A 25,497-nucleotide genomic window follows, 5' to 3' on the forward strand; every position below is an offset into this window, starting at 1 on the left:
GGCGGCTATGACAAGTAACTTGAAGACACACACACATGAAATAGAAAAAAAGCATCAGCAGATGATAAATAGTGGTGGTCATCGCATCTCTGATTTGGAAGGGCTATATGATGTAAAAACAACTATTTAGCATTTCCATGGAGTGATTGATACACATGAGCAAAATAAAGTAGCTTCCAGCCGCTTTGAAGGTGGGGTGTTTAGACGATGCATGAGGTGAAAGTTGGTGGAAAGTAGAACAAAACTGCCCTCTTGGGCTAAAAACTGGAGCAAAAAGAAGCCCCGATACTCTGACTTAATGTGGAAGATGGGCATCTTTGTGCCTGCATATAAACAGCCTGGTGCCAGCAAAGGGGACTGTGACAAAGCGATAAAGTGAAAGTGTGACAACTCCAACGGATGTAATTACAACGTATACAAACCAGACAGTCCAACAGGGGGGCATAGGGGAAGGGGGCATGAATGAAGGGCCTCCATAGTTGTGCTATGCCAATGTATCACACCCATGACCTGTACTGGCAGTGCATCGCACATGTGACTGTGTGGACAATCAGCTATCCAATGGAATGGCATCTGAATGGGATATGGGAGATAATTTGAGGTTGCACGCAGTGTGCATGCATGGTGGGGAGGTGACAAAAAAAAATAACAATGCAGTGTGGCTTAACTCTGTGCCATGCAGACTACCCATGAGTGTTCTGCCCACCTTGGGAGTGGCTCGTGTGGACAGCAGGGTTTCAACCTGCTTTCGGAAAACACAGGATCAAGCTGCTTTTCTTGCCCATCTTCTCTGACCCTATGATAGAAAGAACCAGAAGCAGGCAAAAAACCTGGAGATACAGAGGGCTTCATAGTGTAGAAAGCTTTTAAAATCTTACAAATTTATATATGCTAACTAATGAATACCTAACCTATCTTTATGATCCACTATTTTAATTACAATGTGTTTATTATATGTATTATGTGAACAACCCCAGAATTACAAAGTCAGTTCATATTGTCTTTAGGTAGAAGCAAACACCTACTTTTCTTTTGCTGCACTCAGAAAATGAGATCCATTGTAAAGCCAGTGCTCAGAAGCAATGCATGCTCTCTAACCTATTTCTTTTTCTCCTTAGGGGTAAGGTGAGGCAACAATATACTCAGAAACCTATTAGTACCATCCACACAGACACTCCCATCAAAAAATGCAAATATGTTGGAGCAGCTGCATAAGGCAGCATTGTATTTGGACAGGTGATGACATGTTGATTCAGAACAGCACAATTCCGCACATTTGCTTCATTAGCCATGTGTGGGCCAAACCTCCAGAGGTCTATTAACTAGTTGGCTGTATGCATGGAACTCCAAGATGTGTATGTTTGCTTAACAATGTCTATATACAGAAACCTGTATTTTGCTTATTAAAATTGGCACTGGGAAATTAAGTAAAATAAACCTTCTATATGTGGAAGGAGGACTGGTATATTTTTATTTATTAAAAATACTTCTAAACAGACCTTCATAATAAGAGATTTCAGGGCCATGTACAATATAAATAACCAGTTATTTTAAAAATGTTATACAGTACAAGAATTCTAAAAACAAACAGTCATAATATTAATTAAAAGAAATAAATATATTTCAATTCCAGATAAAAAGGCTGTATAAATTAAAAATGCTATATCCAGAGAAAAAGGTTGTATAAATGGGTAAAATGCTATATCTTAAATGATTTGAGAGTAAATATGTGCAGTGGCTAGTAATTCTGATTAATGATTAAAGGGAACAACAGGTAAATAAAATAGGGGTTTATTGTAAGAACTCCATTAAAAATAGGAAAGGTCTCTGAGGGTGTTAAGCTAACACAGAAACTATTTCACTTTTTGTGTGAGAATAAGGGGACAGGCAAAAAACAAAAAGGTGCTAAGAGTATCAGTTCACATGTCAGATCATTAAGGACAGGTGGATAAGAGATAAGGAGATTTTGAGTTACTGGAAACTACTTAACTCTGTCCCTGCTGCTTTCTCTAAAATGTCTTTAATAATAATAATAATAATAATAATAATAATAATAATAATATGTTTTATTTATATACCGCTATTCCAAAGATCATAGCGGTGAACAGTGCTGAGTGTTGTTGCATTTCCAACATTAAAATGCTGCCAAAATAATGGTAAATTTGGCACCAGAGACAACTCTTTCATGCATGTGTGTTCCAAAGCTAGGGCACCACCAAAGCCCTTTGCACTCTAAGATGACTGCAAATATAAAAATTAAAGACACAATTAAATCTAGAACAAACAATAACAAAACACTAATCCTGTGATTTGGTTTCAACATGTCTGCTCTTGACATGCCTGTGGAAATCAGTGGAACATAGAGCATAAACTAAGAGGCATAATATATTTCAAGGGAGAATAAATATTTATTTATGTATTTATTTAATATCCACTTTTCTACCTCTACAGGACCACAAGCAGCTCATACCAAGATTAAAAGAAAAATTGGAAGAGAAAGAAGCAGAAAACTACTTCAGCAGACTGCACCCTTTGGAAGCCAATTCAAATTCTTTCCTCCAAGTGTTATGCAGCCAGCTAATGATTAATGTTAATACTTCTAACAACACAGCGTTTGTGCTTATAATGCTTATCTTTGATGGGAAATTTCATCAACCATCCAACAAGACTGCTATTTTTGTCTCATGGAGAGACATTGTCTCCATGAAGCTCCCTTGGTGCGTTTCATCTAGGGCTGCATTTGCATTGCAGATATAATCCGGTTTGACACCACTTACCAGAGCAGAGCTCTGGTGCCACAACAAACTAAGGGGTTGTCCACACTCGCAAAAGTGGCTTCAAACAGACTTGAAGCCTACCTGTTTACAGACGCACAGGGCCAAACTGGGAGGAAACTGACACGAAGTCATGCTCTAGGGCTAAAAAACAGCAAAAGAAGCTCTGATATTCTGCTCTAAAGTGCATTGTGGCAACAGCATATAAACAGCACAGGAGTGCAGGAATGTGGGAAAGCCCATGTGGGATATGGAGGTGGTCTGGAGCAGAGGTGTCACCAGAGGGTGCAGGGGGTGTGGAGCAGACTGGGTGACACCTGGCTGACTGGCCCCCCAATACCATCCTGCTGTGTGTCATGGCACGCAGTGGAGAGAGATTGGCCCTGGGCACCCCTTCCTCTGTGTCTGGCATGGCTTTTCTTGCATGTAAGGCTGCACCAGGCAGGGAGGTAAGGGTGTGCCCTTTTGGTCCCCCCAAAGCCTTGTAATTTGTTATGGACATCCTCACATACCAATGGCATATATAGGTCTCTGCCTGGCTTCCACTCCACCAAATGCATCTGAGGAAGTAGACTTTAGTCTAGGAAAGCTCCTACTGCCAATTTCTTTCTTTCAGTGAATCTCAAAGGGGCTACAAGATCTCTCTGCATCCTGATTCTACAGGCATTCTCCTAATGTCTGCATCCACACTGTATGGTTTTCCTCTTCTCAGTCCCTGTGGGATTCCCCAGTGTTGAGCCAGGGCACTTAAAGTGGTGTCAAAGTGGATTATGAAAGGGCCTGCTGGAGGAGATTTGAAGTACCACTAGTCTGGATTGCTTCAAAAAGGCAGACTCTTCCGGCAGGCCTTTCCAGATTAAGACCAATAGCGTAGCAATCTCTGACTGGCTGCAGACGATTGCCCCACTTGCCTCTGCTCTGGTTATTGTGAGTAGTTTAATAATTAATTATTTCATTATTAATGGTTGTTTTTAATAATTGATAATTTAATTGCATTATATTATTATTGATGGGAGGATTAGGGAGGGGTAGGGTTATAATGTAATTATACTGCTGTTGTATTTTATTGGTTTATTTTAACGTAAGCCCCTTTGATTGTTTGGAGGAGCGGGATATAAATAAATAAATAAATAAATAAATAAATAAATAAATATATAAATAAGCATTACTATTATTTAAGATAACAAAGCGAAATCATGAAAATTAAGAACAATTTACTCTTACAGCTAAGACAAAGAAGTCAATTCAACTATGTCTGAACTTTATTTGGGTTTTTGGGGTGGGTGGGAAAGGGAATATACATAATATATTATACATTTATCTGATTTACTGGGACGATTGTTTTCTAAGCTATCTTTGATACGTTTGTTAATGTGTGATGTATGATAGAACGTGTGATTTGAAAGATGAAATGAATAAAAATGATTTAAAGTGATTATTATGATTGTTGTTTCTGCAGGTGCCTTGGAAGCGTAGCAGCTGGGAAGCGCAGAGAGAGCCAGAGGGTTGGGCGCCTCCCGGCAGGGGTCACTGCTGCCCAGCGTTGGCCCAGGAAGGTGAAAGGGTGGCAGGAGCAGCAGCAGCAGCAGCAGGAGGAGAGGCAAGGGGAAGGGGAAGGGGAGGCACCCAGGCCGGCTGGCAGAGGGGCAGCCCACCTGGAAAGCCCGGGAGCAGGGCACGAAGAAGGAGAAGGAGGAGGAGAAGAAGAAGAAGGAGCCTCCCCAGCAGACAGCGCCAAAGGAGCCCAAAGGTGCCTTCCTCGCCTCCTCCTCCTCCTCCTCCTCCTCTGCTTGGCTCTGCTGACCAAAGGGGGGACCGGGAAGCAGAGCCTGGGCTTCGGAGGAGCCCCGGGGAGAGGTGGCCTCCCTCCTTGGCCGCTCGCCTTCTCTTGCTTTTGGAGGAGCCACCTCCACCTCCAGCCCTTCCTTGGCCGGGCAGGTGGCCCTCCTCCAGGCGCACTGCCTCAGTCTCTCTCCCTGGTCCCTCCGGAGGAGCCTCCCTCGCTTCCCCCTCAAGCAAAGGGGCCACTGGTCCTCCATTTCAGCCTTCTGCCCGGGAGGAATTCCGATTTGGAGCATGGCTAAGAAGCAGGGGCTTCTACCTCCAGGAGGGTTTCCAGCTCTCCCTCCCTTTGGTCCCGTTCTAAGTACATGCTTTTTATTGGATGTCCTCTATTTTGAGGTGTCTTGTTCCCTCTGTGGTTCTGACTCAGGCTGGTGACCAGGAGTCCTCCTTTTCCAGGACAGGTCCTCCATGTCAGCCTTCCGCCCAGGAGGAATTCCAAGGGGTCCTCCATGTGGAGCATGGCTAAGCAGCATGGATTATATATACCTCCAGGAGGGTTTCAAGCTCTTATTTTGCTCACCTTGTACATTTTTTCTCGAATGTCCTCCATTTTGCGGTGTCTTATGTGGTTCTGACCTCTGGTTCCCCTGAGCTCAGAGTGACCAGGGGTCCTCCTTTTCCAGCACAGGTCCTCCATTTCAGCCTTCTGCCCAGAAGGGATTCCAAAGTCTTTCGAGCTCTTATTGGATCATGTCCTACATCTTTTTTCTTGAATACCCTTACATTTTGGGGCGCTTTATCTCCCTCTGGGTGACCAGTCGTCCTCCTTTTCCAGCACAGGTCCTCCATTTCAACCTTCTGTCCAGGAAGAGGTCCAAAGTGTCCTCCATTTGGAACATGGCTCAGTGGCATGGATTTCCATTTCCAGGAGTGTGGTAAGCTTTGTCTTCTTTGGTCATGGTCCTCCATTTTGCGGTGCCAAGGCCTCCTTTGAGCTGAGGGCGTCTGGTCATCCAGTTTGAGGGAGGGGGGGAAGATCGTTGTGCCTCTTGGGCTGCATCCAGACTGGAGAAATAACCCGGTTTGGCACCGCTTTAACTCCCCTGGCTCAAGGCTCTGCATCGCTCTGGGCCCACAACAAATCAACTCCCCGAATTCCATAGCCTTGAGCCAGGGCAGTTAAAGCGGTGCCAAACCGGGTTATTTCTCCAGTCTGGATGCAGCCTTCCCCTCAGGAGGAGCTGAGTGAGTTCCGCCCCCTTTCCTGCCCACTGCACATAACCTAGGAGTAGCCTCTCAACTCGGGGGGGGGGCAGAGGTAACCTAACCCCACAGGAATACAAGGCCCTACATCTAGTGTAGGATAGTCTGGAAAAAAACATGGCCAACTAAAAAGCTCAGAACACTCTCCTAAACCCAAATCCATCCTCGGGGCTTAGAGAGACCTTGTGGCACCTTTGAGACTTGGCAGCAGGAGCTTTTCCCTAGACTCCAGTCTCCTTCCTCAGAGGCATTTCATGTCAATGTAGAGATAAATGCCTCTGAGGAAGTAGACTTTGGTCTGGGAAAGGCTCCTGCTGCCAACTCCTTTCTCTCAGTGAGTCTCTACATACTGATTCTACAGCCTGACACAGCTATAGCTTTGAATCCATGCTTAGTTATGCTTAGAATGGAGGACATGCCTGAAAAATGGAGGATGTGACCAAAAAAAGTTAAGAAAATGCAGTCATATAAATGTAAAGTCATGCTACTGAGTCATGCTCAAACTGGAGGACATTCCAGAAAAAATAGAGGACACACCCAAAGAAAAGCTAAAAACGCGCATATAAATACATTCATGCTCCTTAGTCATGCTCAAGATGGAGGACATTCCAGAGAAATCGGGGACGTGACCAAAGGAACAGCTAAAGACACTCCTATAGAATGTAAACTGGTGCTTCTTAGTCCTGCAGAAAATGGGGGACCTTCCAGAAAAAAAGTAGGATGTGATACAATAAAAGCTTAACGCAACATTCATCTAAATATAATAATAATAAAATTTATTTATATACCACATTTCCAAAGGATCAAATATAAACCCCTGCTTCCTTAAGTCTCATGAGTCTTGCTCAAAACAGAGGACATGGGTGAGGAGAATTACTCCTGGAGAGAAGGGGGAAATGGAGGACATGTCCTGGGGAAGGAGGACGCCTGGCCAGCCTGCCTCAGACTCTGGCGGTAAAGGAGTTTGTGGCTTTGTGGGCAGAGGGGTCCCCTGCTTAGGGAAGGGCTTAGGGATGGTGGTCCTTTTGCACTGCTGCTGCTTCTTTCTCTGTTGCCACACAAAAGAGCAGTTCCCAAGGGAGGAGAGAGAGGGGAGGAGGAGGAGGCTGTGGGTAATCCTTACTCCAAGGCGCAGGGAGAGACAGTAGTATAGTAAGGTCCTTAGTGAGCTGGACACTTGCTTGCCCCCATTGACTCTTCTTTCTGCTCCCAGCCAGTGGCTCCTCTGGGCTGAAGAGGGAACAAAGGCTGGTGCTCTGGCTGCAAACTTTATCATGCCCTCTTAAGATCCTTGTCATGATGAACCTTTCTCCACTGGCAACCAATGTGTTTTTCCCTCCCTTATCCACAGGGCGGCCAGGACAACGCTGGCTTTTTCTGGAGGACTTCTTTTGCCCCGGCTTTATTGCCTGGCTCATCCATCTTGTGAGCAGCTGGAGCCTCGGCTTCCCAAGGGTGAAGAAAAACCTGCTGCCTTCTGCCTCTTCCTTCTGGGGCTTGAGAGCCCAGTATTTTAATGTTCGCCACTACCAAGAGACTCTGCTCTGCCTCCCCCAGTTTCTGAGGCCATTGGAGTTGCCTTCATTTCTTCTTCTCCTCTGACATCCAAGCCATGGGCTGCTTCTGTGCTGTCCCAGAGGAGTTTTATTGTGAAGTCCTGCTTCTGGATGAATCCAAATTGACCTTAACCACCCAGCAGCAGGGGATAAAGGTAAGCACAGCCTGCTCTGTTTTGAACTAGGGTTACCCAGGCGCTTGTCAAGGGTGCTTGAAATGCTTTGTCTGGCATTGAGCAATAGGGGGCAAATCTGCATGGAAACACTCTCTTATCAAAACAGACTCCTGTCTAATTATTGGGAAATGGACATGCGGTCAAGAGACGTTTAACTTTGCATCACATTTCATGACCCGTGAAGAACCAAGAAATAGATTTAAGCCTTAAAAGCAAATAAAGGATTTTACACACAACTATGGTCTTGAGATTTGAGCCATGTGCATCGTGTCTCAGTTGTGTTTTGCAATACATTGCGACAAAACATTTAAAGAAAGGAGGAAATGAGATGCAAACAAAGTGCCAGCAACTGTAGGGTGTCGAAGGAGTTCAGATGTTACTCAGATTTTTTCTAGGTTTGTATTACTTGCTTTCCATTACAAGTTTAAGGAGTTACATGTCCTGTGATTGCTAAGTATTCCTGCATTACGTGTAAAAACAAGCACTTGTATCAGCAATATATTCCCAGTGTTGGATAAGCAGTAGGTAATAGAATTAAACTTGTAGCTTACCTAAGAAGTTTTCTCTTTGAAGATTATAAGTATTAGTCAGCATCTGGTATGGAGTTTTTTAAGACACCATAGGCATGCTCCAGCCCTTTAAAAATGCATTTTAATTCTTACTGATTTCATAGACAGCCATACATATTCTGCCGTGTGCATCACCCTTCCGTTGAAGGCACAGAGTGTAAACTCATTAATGTTAACTAATGTCTTGAAAATTCATCCAGTTACTAAAACAAAACTTTATTTTCTTACATGCAAGTAGCATTTTAGAAAATGGATTGACCAGTACGAATTCTGGAAACAGGTGTTTGCGTTTTGCTGTATTATTGGGTAGAATTCTGCTGGTTAGTCCCAGCCAGAGTAGACCCATTGAATTAGTGGCTGAATGATGAGTCAACACACAGGCAAATACCATTGATTCAGTGGTTCTACTCAGAATTAACAATAAAAATCAGGATATTGTCTGTAAAAAATTGATTAGTACAGTATTATTACAGAGAGAAGACGATAATATTTACAGGTCTTTTAAAATGGATTTTGGCTGCTGCTTTTAAAAACAATTCTCTATGAGGTTTATTTCATAATACTAATGAATCTGAGAGGTTGTGTGGTGTAGTGGTTTGAGCACTGGGCTGTGACTATGGAGCCCAGGCTTTAATTCCTTGCTTGGCTATGGAAACCTAATGGGTGTCTTTGGGCAAGCCACACTTTCTCAGCCTTAGAGGAGGGCAAAGGCAAACCTGCTCTGAACAAACTTTGCCAAGAAAATCCAGTGATAGGTTCACCTTAAAGTTTCCTTAGGTCAGAAATGACTTGAAAGCACACAACAACTAAGTGAATCCCTTCTCTTGACATGAAGTACAGATCTTATTTTTTTACATTATTTTTTCCTGAAATTCAGTAGTGTTCACTTCCTAGTAGACCTCTATATGTATGAGATTACACTTAGAAGAGTCTCAAAAATAAGTGAATATATTGACTTCTAGCTGTATTAGCAGATTCATAATGCTTTGTGGGGCCTGTGTGACTGTACAATTGCTGAAGGTGGAGATAAGAAAAGTTTGCACATTTAAAACAACAGTGAAGTTGTTTAATGACAGGACACTATCTAAAGCAAAGTAAACTATGGTGGTTCATATGGAAAGTTCCAAAATGTACAGCATAACAATACTTTACTAGGTGCATCTAAATGTCTTAAAAATTGGCTGTAGCATTTTTGTGAGGATTAATTTAATATTTTCTTTGAGAATGTATAATCTTGGTTGAAATTTTGGGGGATAACTTGAAAACATTGACATTCAATAAAGTGGACAAAGGACACCCTAACTATATTGGGAATTTAATTTCAGTGCAGCTTATTTCAAGTACACTGCTGAGGATAAAAACATGAACAAGTGCAGAATAATGTATATTTTCCAGTTAGTGCAGAGCAATCAAAGTTAGACAAACTTCAGGACTATTTTGTATAATACGTTTTTAGGGATCCATGCATATTTATGCAAGTATGCACTAATAATGTAATATGCGGCTATGACCAATATATGTTTACAAGCATATGGATAATAAAGGCAGACTTGATAGGAACCAAAATTGTTTTGGCTCCTGTGTTGAGTGTAATTTGGATTGGAAACCCAGGCTAGTTGCCTTGTAATAGGTAAAAAAAATCTTAGGTCTGGTCAAATAAATGGAAATGAAATACACAATCAGGCCATAATCCAGTAGGGCATAAACAGTACAGTCCTTTGAAATTTCACTCAGAAACAAGTCCTGTTCCTTTTGATGGTGTGCATTGACTTGTAACATATGTGTGCTTTAGCTCACTGATCATATTTTAATAGGCTTAAGGATATTTAAATTTATGTTTAACTGTAATCTTCATACTACCAACTGTCATAGCTTTTGTCTAAAACACGAGTGGAACCTCCACCCTGACTAGGCTTGCCATATCCCGCCTGGGGGCGGGACTTTCCCAGTTTGGGGCGGGGCCACATGGTCCCACCCCAGTTTGGCCCCTCCCCCGGGACCTCCCCCCAGCAAGGCCCTGGAGGCAGCTCCAGCCCTCCCCATGGCTGTGTGCCACCCTCCCCGTCTCCCTGCCTGACTTAAGCTTAGAGAGCAGGTCTTAAAGACATCTGCCACTCAGAGCTATTGCTAGCCCACTTGGTATATATACCCTGCAAAAGGCATTACTTTCAGGTTACAGTGAGCAAAGAAAAAAAGGCCATCAACCGTTCCTGTTTCCCTGGGAGTCTAAATGCCTCATCTTTTAAATGTATAGCACTCAGTATTGTTGTAATTCTTTATCACAGGGTCGTTTTTGAGGCCCTAAACACCTTTACTTGTAATATGAAAATTTCTCCCGAAGCTGACCAATGGGAAAGAAGCAATCAGCCCCCCCTCCACTTGGGTTGGTTTTCAAGGGCTTGGAAGGAAGAGATTTTGCCTTGCAAGTTGCTGGTAAATAATAGAAGGCTTTGGGGTAGCAAAGGCTGCAGAAATAGTTTGACCCCCCCCCCCTTAAACATCCATGGCTCAGTGCTATGGGATTCTGGGAATTGTAGTTTCTTGTGGCACCAGAGCTCTTTTGACAAAAGGAGACTGAATGGAGGCGTTGCCTGGCTGGGGGCAGAGCCTCTTGCCAGCAGTGAGAAGGCTGCGATGATGAGGAAAAGCAGGGGCTCCTCTGGTGGTCCTGGCCACTTCCCTTGGCTCCCTCCCTCCTCCTCCTCCTCCTCCTCCTCCTCCTCCTCCTCCTCCTCCTCTCAGAACTCATTCACACTCCCTGGCTTTTCTCTCCCCCCCCACCCTGCACTTTGAGACCCCTTTAACTGCCAAAGCTCAATGCTCTGGAATTCTGGGGTCTGTGAGGCATTTGGCCTTCTCTGTCAGAGAGCTCTGGTGCCACAATAAACTACAATTCCCAGGATTCCATAGCACTGAGCCCTGGCAGTCCAAGCAGTGTGTTTTGGACACAGAGATCCTCCAAATGAATCCAGTCCCTAGCTTTTATATCTCTCACACACACTGCAGGAATAATAAACCACTTTGAGACTGCTTTAACTCAGTGCTAGGGAATCCTGGGAATGCTAGTGTTTGGGACACATTGAGACTTCTCTGCCAGTGATGGCTCTGAGGCCACAATAGACTACAATTCCCAGGATTCCCCAGCACTGAGCAGTCTCAAACTGGACCATTTCCTCAGTGTGGATGCACCTGGGGAGGAATTCTGGGCACTGCAGTTCAACTACGTTTGGAGGGTTATGGGACTCCCTGTCAGAGATAGCTCTGGGGCCACAATGTACTACAATTCCCAGCATTCCCCAGCACTAACCCAGGACCGTTAAGTCACTCTCAAACTGGATTATTTCCTCAGTGTGGATGCAGCTTTGGTGAGGAACTCTGGGCATTTCAGTCCAGCATTGTTTTATTTCTGCAGTGTATTTTGGACCAGAGACAAGGCGACCAGGCATCCTCCTCCTTTTCCAGGACATGTCCTCTTCGGTCAAATTTCAAAATGTCCTCCATTTGGATCATGGCTAAGAAGCATGGATTTATAATTACATGGGTGTTTTTAGCTTTTATTTTTGGCCATGTCCTACATTTTTTTTTGCTTGGGTGCCCTACATTTTGGGGTGAGGGCATTGGTCACCTTGGTCAGAGAGCTTTCCAGGGGTTAACTGCCATTCTGCTGTGGTGCTGGAACAAACCACCATTCCCAGAATTCCATAGCATTCAGGCAAGACAGTTAAAGTAGTCTCAAACCAGATTATTTCTCCAGTGTAGATGCAGCCCAAGCCTTTTGCCTCTCTACAAATCCCAGGATTCCATAGGATGGAGTGATGAGAGTGAAAGCAGTGTGGCAGTAGCCTAAGTGTGCTTAATGCAGTTCTTAACATGGTGCACCTCTTGCCTACAGAGTCTCACAAGACTTTTTTGTTGAACAACTTGTACCCATTAACTCAATTTCATGTCTCCTTTATTTAGTGGGGAGGAATACAGACAAAACAAGTCAAAATGAAGGAAAACCAAAGTCTCATGACCAAAGGGTTTGGTTGTGGAATAAGCCTCTGAAATATGCAAGAGGCAATGTTAAAATAAAGCCATGTTCAATGCTCAAATGTGCTGTTTGGAATGAGGAGAGGGGGGTGGCCAGAAAGGGAAGTACATTTCCGTGATCTGTCTACGAATAATGTCAAAATGTCCTCCATTTTGATCATGCCTAAGAAACATGGATTTATATTAACATTTCTAAAAAAGCCTCAATTTTTTCACGTGTCCTCCATTTTTATAAAATGTGTCCTCCATTTGAAAATGTTGTCCTGCATTTGTCCTACATTTGTCCCGGTTTGGAGGTCCTCACTTATGGCAACCCTAACCCTGACTTACAGAACGGAGCTTAATCTGCCTCTATCTGTAGTTAATGTTTGGAGGTGGCGGTAAGAAGCTGATTAAACCATTGGGATAGTTTTTGTGCTCAAATGTACTTTAGCAGCCCAGGAAGGTTTGGTGTGAACAAAAACTCTCATTTGAAGACTGGAAAAATCCCCTGTGAAACAGTAGCTCTGGACTGCAGACTAGGAAATTTTTTCCTGGAACAGGAACTCTCCTTTGCAGTTTGAGAACCTTTAAACTGAAAATAGTTGCATAGGGACAATTTGGTAAAATCCACATCTGGTTCTGTTGGAAAGCAATCTCAAGACCATTCCCAAACTGGAATTCAACTCCTTAGCCAGCGGCATCAGTATGGCAGTGAAGACTGCACGCAGTGACATTCTAAGTGGTGGAGACAACACTTAATCCCAAACACCTACCTTTTGACAGAAATGGGCTGTGATGTTCACCTTCATCCCTTTAATAGAATTATTCTTGTATTTCTTGATTTATTTTCATTTGAATGTGGTGGCATACATAAGCATTTTGTAATGAATTCTGCTTCAGATAATGTACATGAAAAGGTACAAAAGAATGCCATTATTTATTTTTTAATCCATAGCTGGGAGTTAAAGTCTCATCCTGATATGTGAGAACAGAGATATCATACCGGGAGCTATTAGAAGTTTTGTGTGAGAAAAATTAAGGCAGAGAGCAGGTTGCTATTAACTTTGCATATATAAAAATATTTTGTAAATTGGTTGTTAATTGTAGAAATACTGCTATTTTAAAACACTGTTTTGCCTAAATTTTATATAAAAAATTAAAAGAGTGAATGAGAACAAAGGATTAAATGTTTAACAGGTTAAATACAATGCCATCCCTGTTGTTAGTGTTTTCCTATCTCTAGTTAACCTAAGCATTTTAATTCATTCCTGTGAGAAGGTCATGCTAGTGCGCTTTGATTTCCTTTGTTTGCTTCTGTCCTATATAACCTTTGGGAGTCCCTCTTATATTGGCCTTGCCAGAGGAGGTGCATCCCAGGTCAGAGACCCAGTAATAGGGAATTGGGTTGCATTAGTTATTTAGGGGCCCAGTTCACCCATTTTAAAGTTACAGTAAATCAACCCAGTTCTACCAGTTGCTGTTAGGGGTTGCCTGACCCCATCAGTGAAAGGTCTGGACTGCTTACACCATTTTCTGCGTCATTCACCATCAATAAAGCTTATCCTATAGTGGTAACATGTCACTGACTGGTACCAAATGAAGTCTTAAGGAGGCCTAGAATTATCTCTAGTTCCAGAGTAGAACTTGGCATAAAACCTGAAAAGTTACTGTTACTCCTTTCAAGCTCTTTGTAGAAGAAAGCTATGCTTTTAGCTTTCATAAAAAAATGGAATATTTAAAGAGAAACGCGTTTAGTTACAATTTTCTTTCTCTGTTTGTATGCAAAATCTTCCTTTACATGAACTATTATCTGAAATTGGGTTTCTCCTTTCATCTCGTATTGTCATGTGTAGTCTTAAAATGAGGTGCATGAATTTCATCCCAGATGTGTGTAGGTCTTTGGCCCTGTGACTGGTCAACAGTGGCATCATCTCTGTTTGGACAGTCTTCAGATGGTGCATCTTCACTAGCAGAACCCTATTGTCTTCATCAGCCAGTCTCCATGATTGAAAAGCTGAAAACCAGAGTAGTGAATGCATCCTTTTATCTCTCAGAGCTTGTAAGTGACGTGTTGCATTGAATAGTGTTACATGGTGTATTTGGGAGTAATGAAAGCATAATGGCATACCACTTGTAAAATAGCAAAACTGTTATTGCACTGTTGTTGTTTTGCCTAATGGAAGTAAAGGAAGAGTGCCTTAATGATATTTTGGCCATTGTTATAATTTAAAGTTCATATTTGACATGTGTGCATTTTCTTAACCCCAACTGCCCTTGGTCACTTCCCCAAACATTGCACAGCCATATTTACTATACTTCCCTCCTCATCCATCCAGCCTTTAGGGTGAGCACAAGCAACTATGAACTTGATCGCATAGGCTCTGGAACAGGCCTGTTGCATTCTAAAAGGGAACGTTATGGGGATGGGAGGTGGCAAAGAACACTGTTTACAGCACAGCGAGAATGCTGCCGCCGGCGATCGTTTTCATCGCATTCCTGAAAATCGCCCCCTCTGGGACACATCCGGAACATGATGGGAATGATTGGCGGTGGCAGCAGTGTTCTTGCTGTGCGGTAAACAGCATTCTTTGCCGCCTCCTGTCCCCATAATGTTCCCTTTTAGAACGTGACGGGCCCGTTCCACAAACACAAAGTACACAGGGGATACATGGCTCAGCAGTACTATATGCGAAAAGGACCATGGGATTATGATTAATTATGTTCTGTTTATGAGTCGGCAGTGTAATGCTGCAGAAAAGACAAATGCTATTTTAGTCTTCATTAATAGAAGCTTATTTCCCAAGTCGAGGGATGTAATTGTCCTGATATTCTGCACTGGTCAGGCCTCATCTGGAATACTACTTTCATTTCTGGGCACCTTGTTTTAAGAATGATACAGACAAGACAAGACAGAGCGGGTTTAGAGAAGGGCAATGAGGATGATAAGAGGTATGGAGAACAAAATGTATGAGGAAAGGTTGAAGAAGCTGAGCGTATTCAGTTTGGTGAAGTGAAGACTGAGAGGTGACAGGATTGCACTCTTAGAAGAGGGAGCAGACCTGTTTTTTGCTGCCCCAGAGTGAAGGACCAGGTCTAATGGTTTGAAGTTACAGGAGAGTAGATTTTTATTGAGCATTAGAAGGAATTTTTTGTTCAGCAGTGGAACCAATTGCCTGCAGAGGTGATGGCGTCTTCTTCCCTGGATGTATTCAAAAGGAAACTGGGCAGCTACTTGGCTGGGGATGCTTCAGCTGGAGATCTTCTATTGAGCTGGACTATATGGCCCATGATGCCCCTTCCAACTATGATTTTATGATTTTAAAAACACCCCCCCCCCTCAAAGTTTAAATTCATTCTGTTTTCTGACATACTGTAATACAGGATAGAAAATAAATTTTCCTCCTTTCTCTTTTAAAAGAGTTTGTAATTTTAATATGTTTATAATCTGAATTCATGATGTATTTCTATAGTTTTACATATATATGTGTGTGTGAGATACATTATCAGTGATCTCAATATTTTTTGTATTAATTTGGAAAAGAATTTTGGAGAAAAAAGATCTTGCAAATCTTTTCATAAATTAACTTCTCTTTAAAATGATAGTCATTATTTGACACAGATTACTAAATTTTCCTGCATCTTTACAGATGAGACCAGCAATTTTGAATTCTCGGGGGGAGAACTATGTAATGGATGAGAATTGAGACACTTTATTTCCCAGAGTTCATCTAACTAAATTAATGTAACTGGCATGGCAGTGCAGCAGAAAGCCATTAATTTTTAAATGAAGTTACCTCCTGGTCAGCCTGAGGTTTATTTATTGGATGAGGCTTTTGTACTGGTTTTAATGAATGGTAATTTCCTAGTGCAAGAAATATTATTTATGTATTTAAATTTGACAGCTTTCCACTTGCATATTCTAAATTGGCTTTCTGTTTTGAATCACAAAACTTAGACTGTGTATGCTTGTATGCTCTCTTTAAAATAAACTATATTTGGTTTTGTCTCATAGAGAACTGCAAGGATATTGAAGGTGCCAACTGCAGAATTATAATGAATAGAAAATACACCTACATTAACTAGAGGATGCAGGTGTGTGTGTGTGTGTGTGGGGTGGGGGTGTGTGTGGTTTTTGGAAGGCTTCTGTGCTACCACTGTATTTTGTTTTATAATGCAATTGGTGACACAATATTTGTACAAGAAACAGTGATGCTGCAGAAACTTTCATATTATTATACTGCCCCTTTATGATGGATTTATGGCTTTATTAGATGTGGTATATCTGCCACTGTGGTACAGCTGAGGCAACTACAGCTGTATAATGAATAGGAGGTACTTGGCTAGAGATGAAGTCATCTTGGGAAACCTGTCCGACTTCCCTTTATTCCTGAATTTCATTTGATTTTTAGTTGTGCTAGAACTAAAAGGTTGCAGAAAAAGAGGATAGACAGTAAAGGCAAGCATAGAGCAGAAGAGAAAACAAAAATGGCCTAAGTGCATTGAGTTCAGAGAATCTGAAAGGTGCTTGAACATGACAAAAGGCAGTATACTATTACAGTCTATTATGTGCGTGAGCTCCAGCCAACAATAAAATATGTTATACAGCATCAGCATATTATGACATGTATAAGATTTATAAAAGATCCAGTGAAGCTGTTTGAATAAGGCCATGGTTAGGTCTGGATAAGCAATTTTGTTAGGTCCAGGACCCAGTTTCAGCCCTTCCTGGAACTGGCTGCAGCCTAGATGTCCTTTGGTTCTCTACATAGCACCATTAACGTTTGGTAAGATGGTAACAATGAAAAATATGGGGATCTGTTTCTGCTTGCTTTGTCCCATAACTACTCAGAGTGGTGGTCCATTGATCATGGTGGTGGTCTGTGAGTCAGTTGTAGCCAGTGGGCACAAATATTGAATTTATTGAAGCTTTTGTATAGTTTTAGTCTGTTTTGTTTCAAAATATGCTGTCAGCTACATTGAATCTAATTATTGAGAGAAAGGTGGAATATAAATGAATAAAACAAATAAGAAGAAGAACATGCAGATGATGATGATGGTGGTGGTGGTGGTGGTCACTGGCCCGTTGAGGGGGAAATATCCAGCTGGTCCATCACAACAGATCTCTTGAGCAATACTGCTGTGAATTCCATTATTGTAGTAAGATAAGATTCATAGGAAGCTTGTTTACTTTATTATAAAACATGTTTTAGAAGTGAATCATACTTCTTGGAGGCTTCTGGTTTCTCTTTGGAAAAAAAGGTACATGTTCCCCTTGTGTCTTACTTTAGTGCCATCATGTGGGGGCTATACTGTCATACTGCTGAAAGTCAGTGGCAGGTACTTCAGTGTTGATAAATACTTTGAGATGTGGCTGCATGCAGGTTGCAGGTTGCCCATCTCTGGCTTAGGTGCAGAGTCAATCCTGTTGAGTTTTGTCTAGGCAAAAGTTTAATGTGCATATAAGGCAGTTAGATACCTTCCAAGATCTCATCTTTCCTGGTAGAACCTCATGTGCCAACATCTGGGATAGGTTTTGCAGACTATATTGATTTATGCATACTCTAAATATTTGTGAAATTATTTTATCATTCTTTCTTCTAAAAGAATATTGGTCTTAGTACAGACTACATATTTTCCTACATCCAAAGCAAGGTAGTTACTGGTACAGTTGATCCCTGTTGGCACTGGATTGTCCAGTGCTAATGTGAGGGAGGAAAGGTAAAGATATCCTAATGGAAAGTATGGATAATCGCTATCAAGTTGGAGGAGGAAAAATGGAGGAGGAAAAGAAGGCGCTAGTTTGTCAAGTTGATTGTTGATATTTTGGAGTGGAACATTGTTAAACTATGACTTACTTGTACAAAACACCTTACTGTATATTCTGACCTGTTTTTACTGTTTATATTAATGGAGGAAGATATATAGGTTTAATGGAAATATTCTTCTAGCCATAAAACCTTTAAATCTGGGACAAGAGCAGTCTTTGGTTCTATTATGGTTTGCCTTGGGGATAGGGACTAATGGCAGCAATAATCATTATTTTAAAAATAATTTAATGTCAATTTTATAAAATTTAGTTTATAAAATTTATCCTCACCTTTCTATTTTGTGATAGCTTAAAAAATCCATAAAAATACAAAAGTAGAACCATAAAACATCAAAGTGTGTATGTTTGTATGTACACGCACCTTCATGTTATCTGTTGATTTATAGTGATTTCGCTAATTTCATAGTGTTTTCTTAGGCAAGAAATACTTAAGAAATAATTTTGTGCCAGTTCTTTCCCCTGAAATATAGCCCACAGCACCTGATATTTGTTGGTGGTCTCCCATTCAAGTACTAACCTTTTGTGACTCTGCTTAGTGTCCAAGATCAGATGGGATCTGGTGTCATAAAAATATTGTTACATTAAATTCAGTATATAGTTACAATTTTAACAACAGTGAAAATTCCTTTGCAGAAGTGTTGGTTTTGCCTGATGTTGCATTGATGTTGAAATTTAGAAATGAACTTGCGTTGCTGGGTCACTGTTAAAAAGATCATTTCACAGTCTAGGGGCAGCTACAGAGAAGGGTGTGCTTTCCCCTAGAAAGAATGAAGAGGAATGTCTGTTGCCACCAGGCTCATTTGCTTTCAGGGACATTGCTACCCCATGGAAACCAAATTTCTCTCCCAAGACCCCAACTCTATTCTCCAGTGGTATGGTGCCAGTGCTTTTTCTCAGCCTAATTGCAGTTAAGTGGATGGAATTTACTGTGGAAGCTATCTGGCTTGTTCTGCTTGTGTCCTCCTCCTCCTCCTCCCTCTCCCTCTCTCTGTGATGTATGAACACCACTATAGGACTTTATTCATATACAATAGAATGTACATGTGTTTTTATAGAGCAACGGTAGGGAATATGTAAACCTCCATTCAGGAGCCCTGGTGATGCAGTGGTTAAATGTCTGTACTGTAGCCACTCACTCAAAACCATAAGGTTGTGAGTTCAATACCAGCCAGGGCTCAAACTCGACTCAGGCTTGCATCCTTCTGAGGTCACTAAAATGAGCACCCAGTTTGTGGGGGACAATTAGCTTACAGTTTTAGACTGCTTAGTTCAGTATGAAGCAGTATATAAACGAAGCTGCTATTGCTATTGCTATGTTGTTGGTTTGTAGCTCTCAACAATATACAGAGGATCATGATTGCCCATCCTTGACTGAGGGTCTTAGGCCTGTCTGTTGCTGTGCGGTCCTGAGATGGAATGGACATATTGGCCTCATCTTGTGCCAATCTGGCCTCAAAGCTGCTGCTAGATAATATCTGTGCTGTGATTATCAGAAGCATTTCTGTCTTCCACAGTCCTCTCTAGCTGGTGATTTTTATTCACAAGGATTGCTGACATTCTCTTCTGTCTCTTTACGCACACACACACACACCACTTTCCTTCTTCTTCCCTAGAATATCTTAGGACGTCATTTTGAAGAGACGGTATAAATATTATAATCTTGTTACCACATTTTGGACAAGAAGAGTGTTTGTTGTTAGCGGTCCTCAAGTAGGTCCTGATTCATGGCGACCCTGTGGATGAGACATCTCCAAGCATTCCTATCCTCCACTGCCTTGTGCAACTCCTGCAAGCTCTTGCCCATAGCCTTCCTGATCAAGACTAGCTATCTGGTTTGTGGTCTTCCTCTGATTTCAGTAATTGGTTGACTGGCCAAACCCTAAGGGTGCTCAGCAATGGCTCCTCTTCATCCCTGAGAGAAGTGACTAGTGGGGTACCACAGGGTTCTGTCCTCCTGGGCCCATTGCTATTCAACATCTTTATCAATGACTTAAATGAGAATAGGGGGCATGCTTATCAAATTTGCAGATGACACTAAATTAGAAGGAATAGCTAATACCCCAGAGGACAGGATCAAAATTCAAATGACTTCAATAGATTAGAAATCTGGGCCAAAGCTAATAAAATGAATTCCAGCACACAAAAATAAAAGGTACTGCACTTAGGGCAAAAAAATTGAAATGCATAGATATAGGATGGGGGACACCTGGCTGAACAAGACTATGTATGAAAGGGATCTAGGAGTCCTAGTAGACCACAAGTTGAACATGAGTCAACAGTGTGATGTGGCAGCTAAAAAGGCTAATGCAGTTCTAGGCTGCATCAATAGAAGTATAGTGTCTGGATCAAGGGAAGTAATAGTATCACTCTATTCTGCCTTGGTCAGGCCTCACCTAGAATACTGTGTCCAGTTCTGGGCACTACAATTTAAAAATGTTGTTGAGAAGCTGGAGTGTGTTCAGAGGAGCACAACCAAAATAGTGAAGGGTCTGGAAACCATGGCCTACAAGGAGAGACTTAGGGAGCTGGGTATGTTTATCCTGGAGAAGAAAAGGTTAAGAGGTGGTATGACAACCCTGCTTAAGTATTTGAAGGGATGCCATATTGAGGATGGAGCAAGCTTGTTTTCTGCTGCTCCAGAGAACAGGACCCAGAACAATGGATGCAAGCTACAGGAAAAGAGATTCCACTTCAACATTAGGAAGAACTTCCTCACAGTTAGAGATATTTGACAGTGCAACATACTGTCTCCTTCTTTGGAGGTTTTAAAATAGAGGCGGGATGGCCACCTGTTAGGGGTGCGTTGATTATGAGTCATTGCATGGCAGGAGTTGGACTGGATAGCCCTTGTGGTCTCTTCCAACTCTATGATTCTACTCTTTTCCTTATTAACTGTTCCAATTCCTGAATGTCTTCTGCTAATATTATAGTGTTGTTTGCATAGTTAAGATTGATCCTATCTAATAATAATAATAATAATAATAATAGAGATTTATTTCTAGCCCGCCCAATCATGAAGAATCTTGATGCCTCTTTTTAAAATTCTAATTCTGGTTTTCTTGTGCATTGGTATGTATATCGAGCGTTGCCAGTCTGTTGGCCACTTCTTTGCTTTCCATAATTGTTGGCATATTTCAGTTAGCACTAAAGTTGCATCTGTCTGTGGGCATTGTAGCAGATCAATTGGGATATCACTTGTAGGACGAGTGTAACAAAATCATATTTCAGAAGCAACACAGGTGTAACATTATAGACTGGTCCATTAGGGCCAATGTAGCACTACCCCATTTCAGCTTATCTTGAGCCAAAGCATTCATGGTTGTCTGCATGCATGTTTACTGCCTTCGTCTGATGTTTGTGCATATGTTTTTGAATACCCCAGCTGTATTGCCTCTTTTCTTTCCTCTTTCCAGTCCTGTCCTGGATCCATCCTTATTCTCTTTGTGATCCCCACCTGCAAAAAATCTCATCTTCATTCCTAGAAGCATCTCCCCTTCACCCTCCTCCCATAACTTTGTCCTTCTCTCCTTTAAGTTACCTCTTTTGCCCCACCTTTCAGCTGTCCCAACCAGTGTTTTAACCCCTTGCTCTAAAATGGAATTGCAAACTGTGAATTAGTACAGAGGAGAAACCTTCCGAGTAACCACTGTTTAATTGAGACATACATTTTCTTACTAACTGGTAGTAGAAACTAGTACTAGGCACATTAGTATGGTATAGTCCTGTGCTTCTCTTACTTATTTTTTTAAGAAAAAGAATGCATAGTGTATAATTGAACAGTTTCCATTTTGCATTCTGGGTTTAGCCTTGTAATGCTGCCAAGTCAAATGTTGCTGTTTAGTGAAATCTGTCTTGATCTGCATCGTTAGTGAACACACCCAGCCTTCCCTAAATATTTTTGAACTAGCAACTTAGTTGGCTTCCTTCCTGGGGTTTTGTGTTTGACCTTGTTTCAGTTAGTGTGTACTAAGAAAAATGTGCCTGGGCGCATGACAAGAAGATATCTCTGGACATGGTCCTCTAAAACTGCAGTTGGGTATTTTCTTTTCAATGGATCTTGTGAATTAAACCTGAGCAAACGTTACTGAAATTAGTGGAAGATATACAGTCATTGCTTTGTTATATATTGACAGGCAGAAATGTGAATTACTGAAAAAAGTGGATTGACCTTATAAACATCTTTTTTTTTTTTATAAAATTTCAAAATCCTCCAGGATGTACAGAACTGACTAAATTGTGTAAACATCCATAGAGTGTGTAACTTTCATTTTGCCTTCAGTTTCATTCAAATACAGTCTTTTGTTTTCTTCACTCACTAACAGAGCTAGGATTAGAAATTACCAGGTACTGTTTATGATTCATGACTCTGGCATGTCTACAGACGGTACAGTGAGAGCATTATGTATAAATATGTCAGTCTGTGATATATATCAGTCAAATGACCTCCGTCACAGTGTAAAAAACCCTTACATTGTTTTAATAAAAATATGTTCTTGTTGTGAAGAAAGAGTAAATGTGATTGTCTCTGATGAAAAAGAGCATGGCAAACATTTAATAGCTGTAAGGAGGCTCGAAGCTTCTGCTTCATTTTTCAGTCAGCGTACCATGCATTGCACACTTTCTTGTTAGCATGAATACTAGAAACTTTACTGCAAACAAGAAGTTCAGTTTTCACATTTTTGAAAGAACAAATATGCTCCAGTTATTGAAAAATAGAGGACTTTCTGGAGTTTATCTAATAAGTGGGATGCAATAAAGTATGGTACAGCTCCTAGAATTTGAGATATTTAATCATGAATGCCCCTGAATGCCCCTTAAGGAATGGTGATTCCTTGAAAATTCAGAGCAACAATAGTATATGACCAGCTGTTAATAAATTTTGGGAGAATCAAATTTTGCAAAGACCTTTTCCCCACGAAAGAGACCAAGCAGTTGATAAGACTTCATAAACTAGATATGAAAAATGCTTAATTGTTTTATTCAAGGTGGTCTTGTAATTTTTTCTATGTGATTCCTTGTTACAGTGCCATTTTCAAATACTCCTGGCCTTTGCATGACATTCTTTATCCTTCCTATTACATGTAGCAGGGATGGATGACTGCCACAGGGCTGCTTGCTTAAAGGCTATATTATTTTAGATTTGGGTGGCAGCTATGTTTTTTTTAGTTAAAATTAATAAAAATGGTTACATATATGTAAACAGAGTATAACTAGCTGAAATTAAATAAAATTCTTTCTTACTTTTAAATATGATTACCTTTATTAAATTCCCCCAATCATAATTAAAAATAAAATCTGCTATATTTAACTATATATACATTTATATTTATATGTAAATTTGCCTTAAATTAATTTAAAACTGGCTTTAATTAATAAGATATTGGCTTCATCCACACTACAGAAATAATCCAGAGCCTGTTTGAATACAAGTTGCAGACATGTAGATTCTGTCAATAGTCAACATGTGTGAATTGGTGGTAAGGATTGGGCATGAGAAACCACTCCAATTCCATTTGTTTGAAAGCAACTTTAGCTATTTAGGTATAGGTGCATTTCCTTCAGGCTACTCATATTATTTTCATAAATTTTCAAACTTACTATGACTCAAGTTTGGCTTCTGAACAGAGAGAATGTTTACATATAGGCAAAGACTGCAACTTTGGAATTCTGTTTTTTATTTATTTTACATCAGGGCAATATGTAGATAAACAGCTACATCAGTAGCACTCTTGAATGTGATACATCTTATTAGGTGTACCTGGGGACTTTCTGAACAAATATGTTTCCTTTTATCTCAGAAACAAACCCTTTCCCTAGCAAACCTCTGAAGAACTTTCTTTGACATTGATGAGATTACCTTTGAAGATATGCATAGAATCATGAGCACAATTGAAGTTGGTTGTGACAGTGCCATGGAAACAGAAATATTGACATGTGGTAGAAACTTCTTCAAAGGGTAGATATGAAATCAGGACCACAATAGACTCAGATCAATTCCATTGAGTAAATAACAAGAACCCATTTTCACAAAATCTTTGAAGTTTAAATAAAATATGTGAACTTTCTTAAGTATTGCATATTTCACCTTCCTCACATATTTTTTTTAACAAGTGGTGGTGGGGAAAAGGGTAACAAGAAATATTCAGAAAGTTTTCAGTTGCTTGTAATTATTTATCCTGAAGGTGCCAAAAAAGGGAATATTTTAAAGCTGTGATGCGTCTTTTATATGTACCTCTCTTTGTGTTAAACCGTCCCTCAGAGCGTTCTTCTCCTTAATTTACTACTCTTTCTACCAAATGTTCCCAAAGAGATCTGGATCCTGTTATGCAAGTTTTCACTTTGAATAGGCGAGACAGACAAGTGATGAATGAAAAAAAAATCCATTGTTGGTATTTTACAAAATCTTATAAAGGGGTTAGTGTAAAATGTTGCACTCATCAAAATCTGTTGTGATTTGCCATTTACAGTCTGACCTCTATATCCGTGGATTTCTATGGGTTCAAGCATCCACAACTTGAAAATATTTTAAAAAATATGTACAATTTCAAAAAGCAAACTTCACAGTTTGCCATTTTATATAAGGGAGCCCATTTTATTGTGTCATTGTATATAATGGGACTTGAGCATCCACAAATTTTGGCATCTATGGTGCATTCTAGAACCAAACCCCATCAAATACCAAGGGCCCACTGAAGTTTGGTTCTTGGTACTTAATCTAAGCAATTGAAGAAGTTGGTAGTGTAGAAAAAGCACACTATATACAGATTCCCTGTGGTTTTTGTGGGGGATCTGTTCTGGACTCCCTGCAAAAATGGAAAACCGCTTACGTTCAAGCCCCCACGAGCACCCCATTTGTTCCCCTCCATTTGCCGCCCGTGAATGGGTGAGGGACGCAGACTTCAAGTCCGTGAAAATGGAGGGCCAACTGTAATTCTAACACCATTTATCTCTGAAACGGAAACTCCGTTTCTACTCTGTGTGTGTATCCCAGTTCACTTGATCTTCAACCAGAAGTCCCATTATTTTAGTGATTCTCCCATGTCAGTATGTATAGAATTGCTGTGGGAAACTTAAAAGTTTAGAGTGGAAGTACCTGGTTGAAAGTGCCAAGTTTCCATGGGTTATCGACTCTTTAGTTCCATCTCTTCAGATCTTAGTAATACCTATGTTATGTTTTAGGTGTCTAAGGCACGTTACAGAGTGCCCAAGAAGGGCGCTCTGCCGCCGCCGCCGGTTGCTGTGTCCGTGAACTGCAGCGGCCAAACCACGCAGTTCCCGGATGCAGCTGAAAAGAAGCGCCGAAATGGTGCTTCTTTCTGCGCGCCGGAATTGGCGCTGTGAGGTGCTAGTCGCGCACTCGTGGCGTCACTATGCGTCCGCAAGATCAAAATGGCACCCCCCGTGTGGAACGGGCGCCACCATTTTGTATGGGCTCGGTCCGTATTAGGGTTAGGGGCTTTCTAACCCTAGTGCGGACCCAGTCCGTACTATAGGGCCGTCTGTAACGGGCCCCAGTTTCATGCATTTGGGAGT

The 25,497-nt window shown here is 41.2% G+C and overlaps 1 protein-coding gene across 4 annotated transcripts in view; it reads left to right on the forward strand.

Moving 5' to 3' along the window:
* The first annotated feature begins 3,669 nt into the window (after positions 1–3,669).
* The window catches only part of EPB41L4A (erythrocyte membrane protein band 4.1 like 4A), a 121,958-nt gene continuing 100,130 nt past the window's right edge, over positions 3,670–25,497 (forward strand). The window contains exons 1-2 of one of the 4 annotated variants that reach the window (XM_089492281.1): positions 3,670–3,701; positions 7,174–7,533. In XM_089492281.1, the coding sequence (XP_089348407.1) occupies positions 7,435–7,533 (99 nt within the window). In that variant the 5' untranslated portion in view covers positions 3,670–3,701; positions 7,174–7,434. Of the gene's footprint in view, positions 3,702–4,379; positions 4,525–7,173; positions 7,534–25,497 lie in introns of those variants that run through there. The other 3 variants (XR_016277429.1, XM_089492277.1, XM_089492287.1) reach the window with 3 other exon arrangements.

Source organism: Sceloporus occidentalis, unplaced genomic scaffold (genome assembly GCF_023333645.1).
Source record: "Sceloporus occidentalis isolate IW3139 unplaced genomic scaffold, rSceOcc1.0.p SCAF_1, whole genome shotgun sequence".
NCBI classification, from domain to species: domain Eukaryota; kingdom Metazoa; phylum Chordata; class Lepidosauria; order Squamata; family Phrynosomatidae; genus Sceloporus; species Sceloporus occidentalis.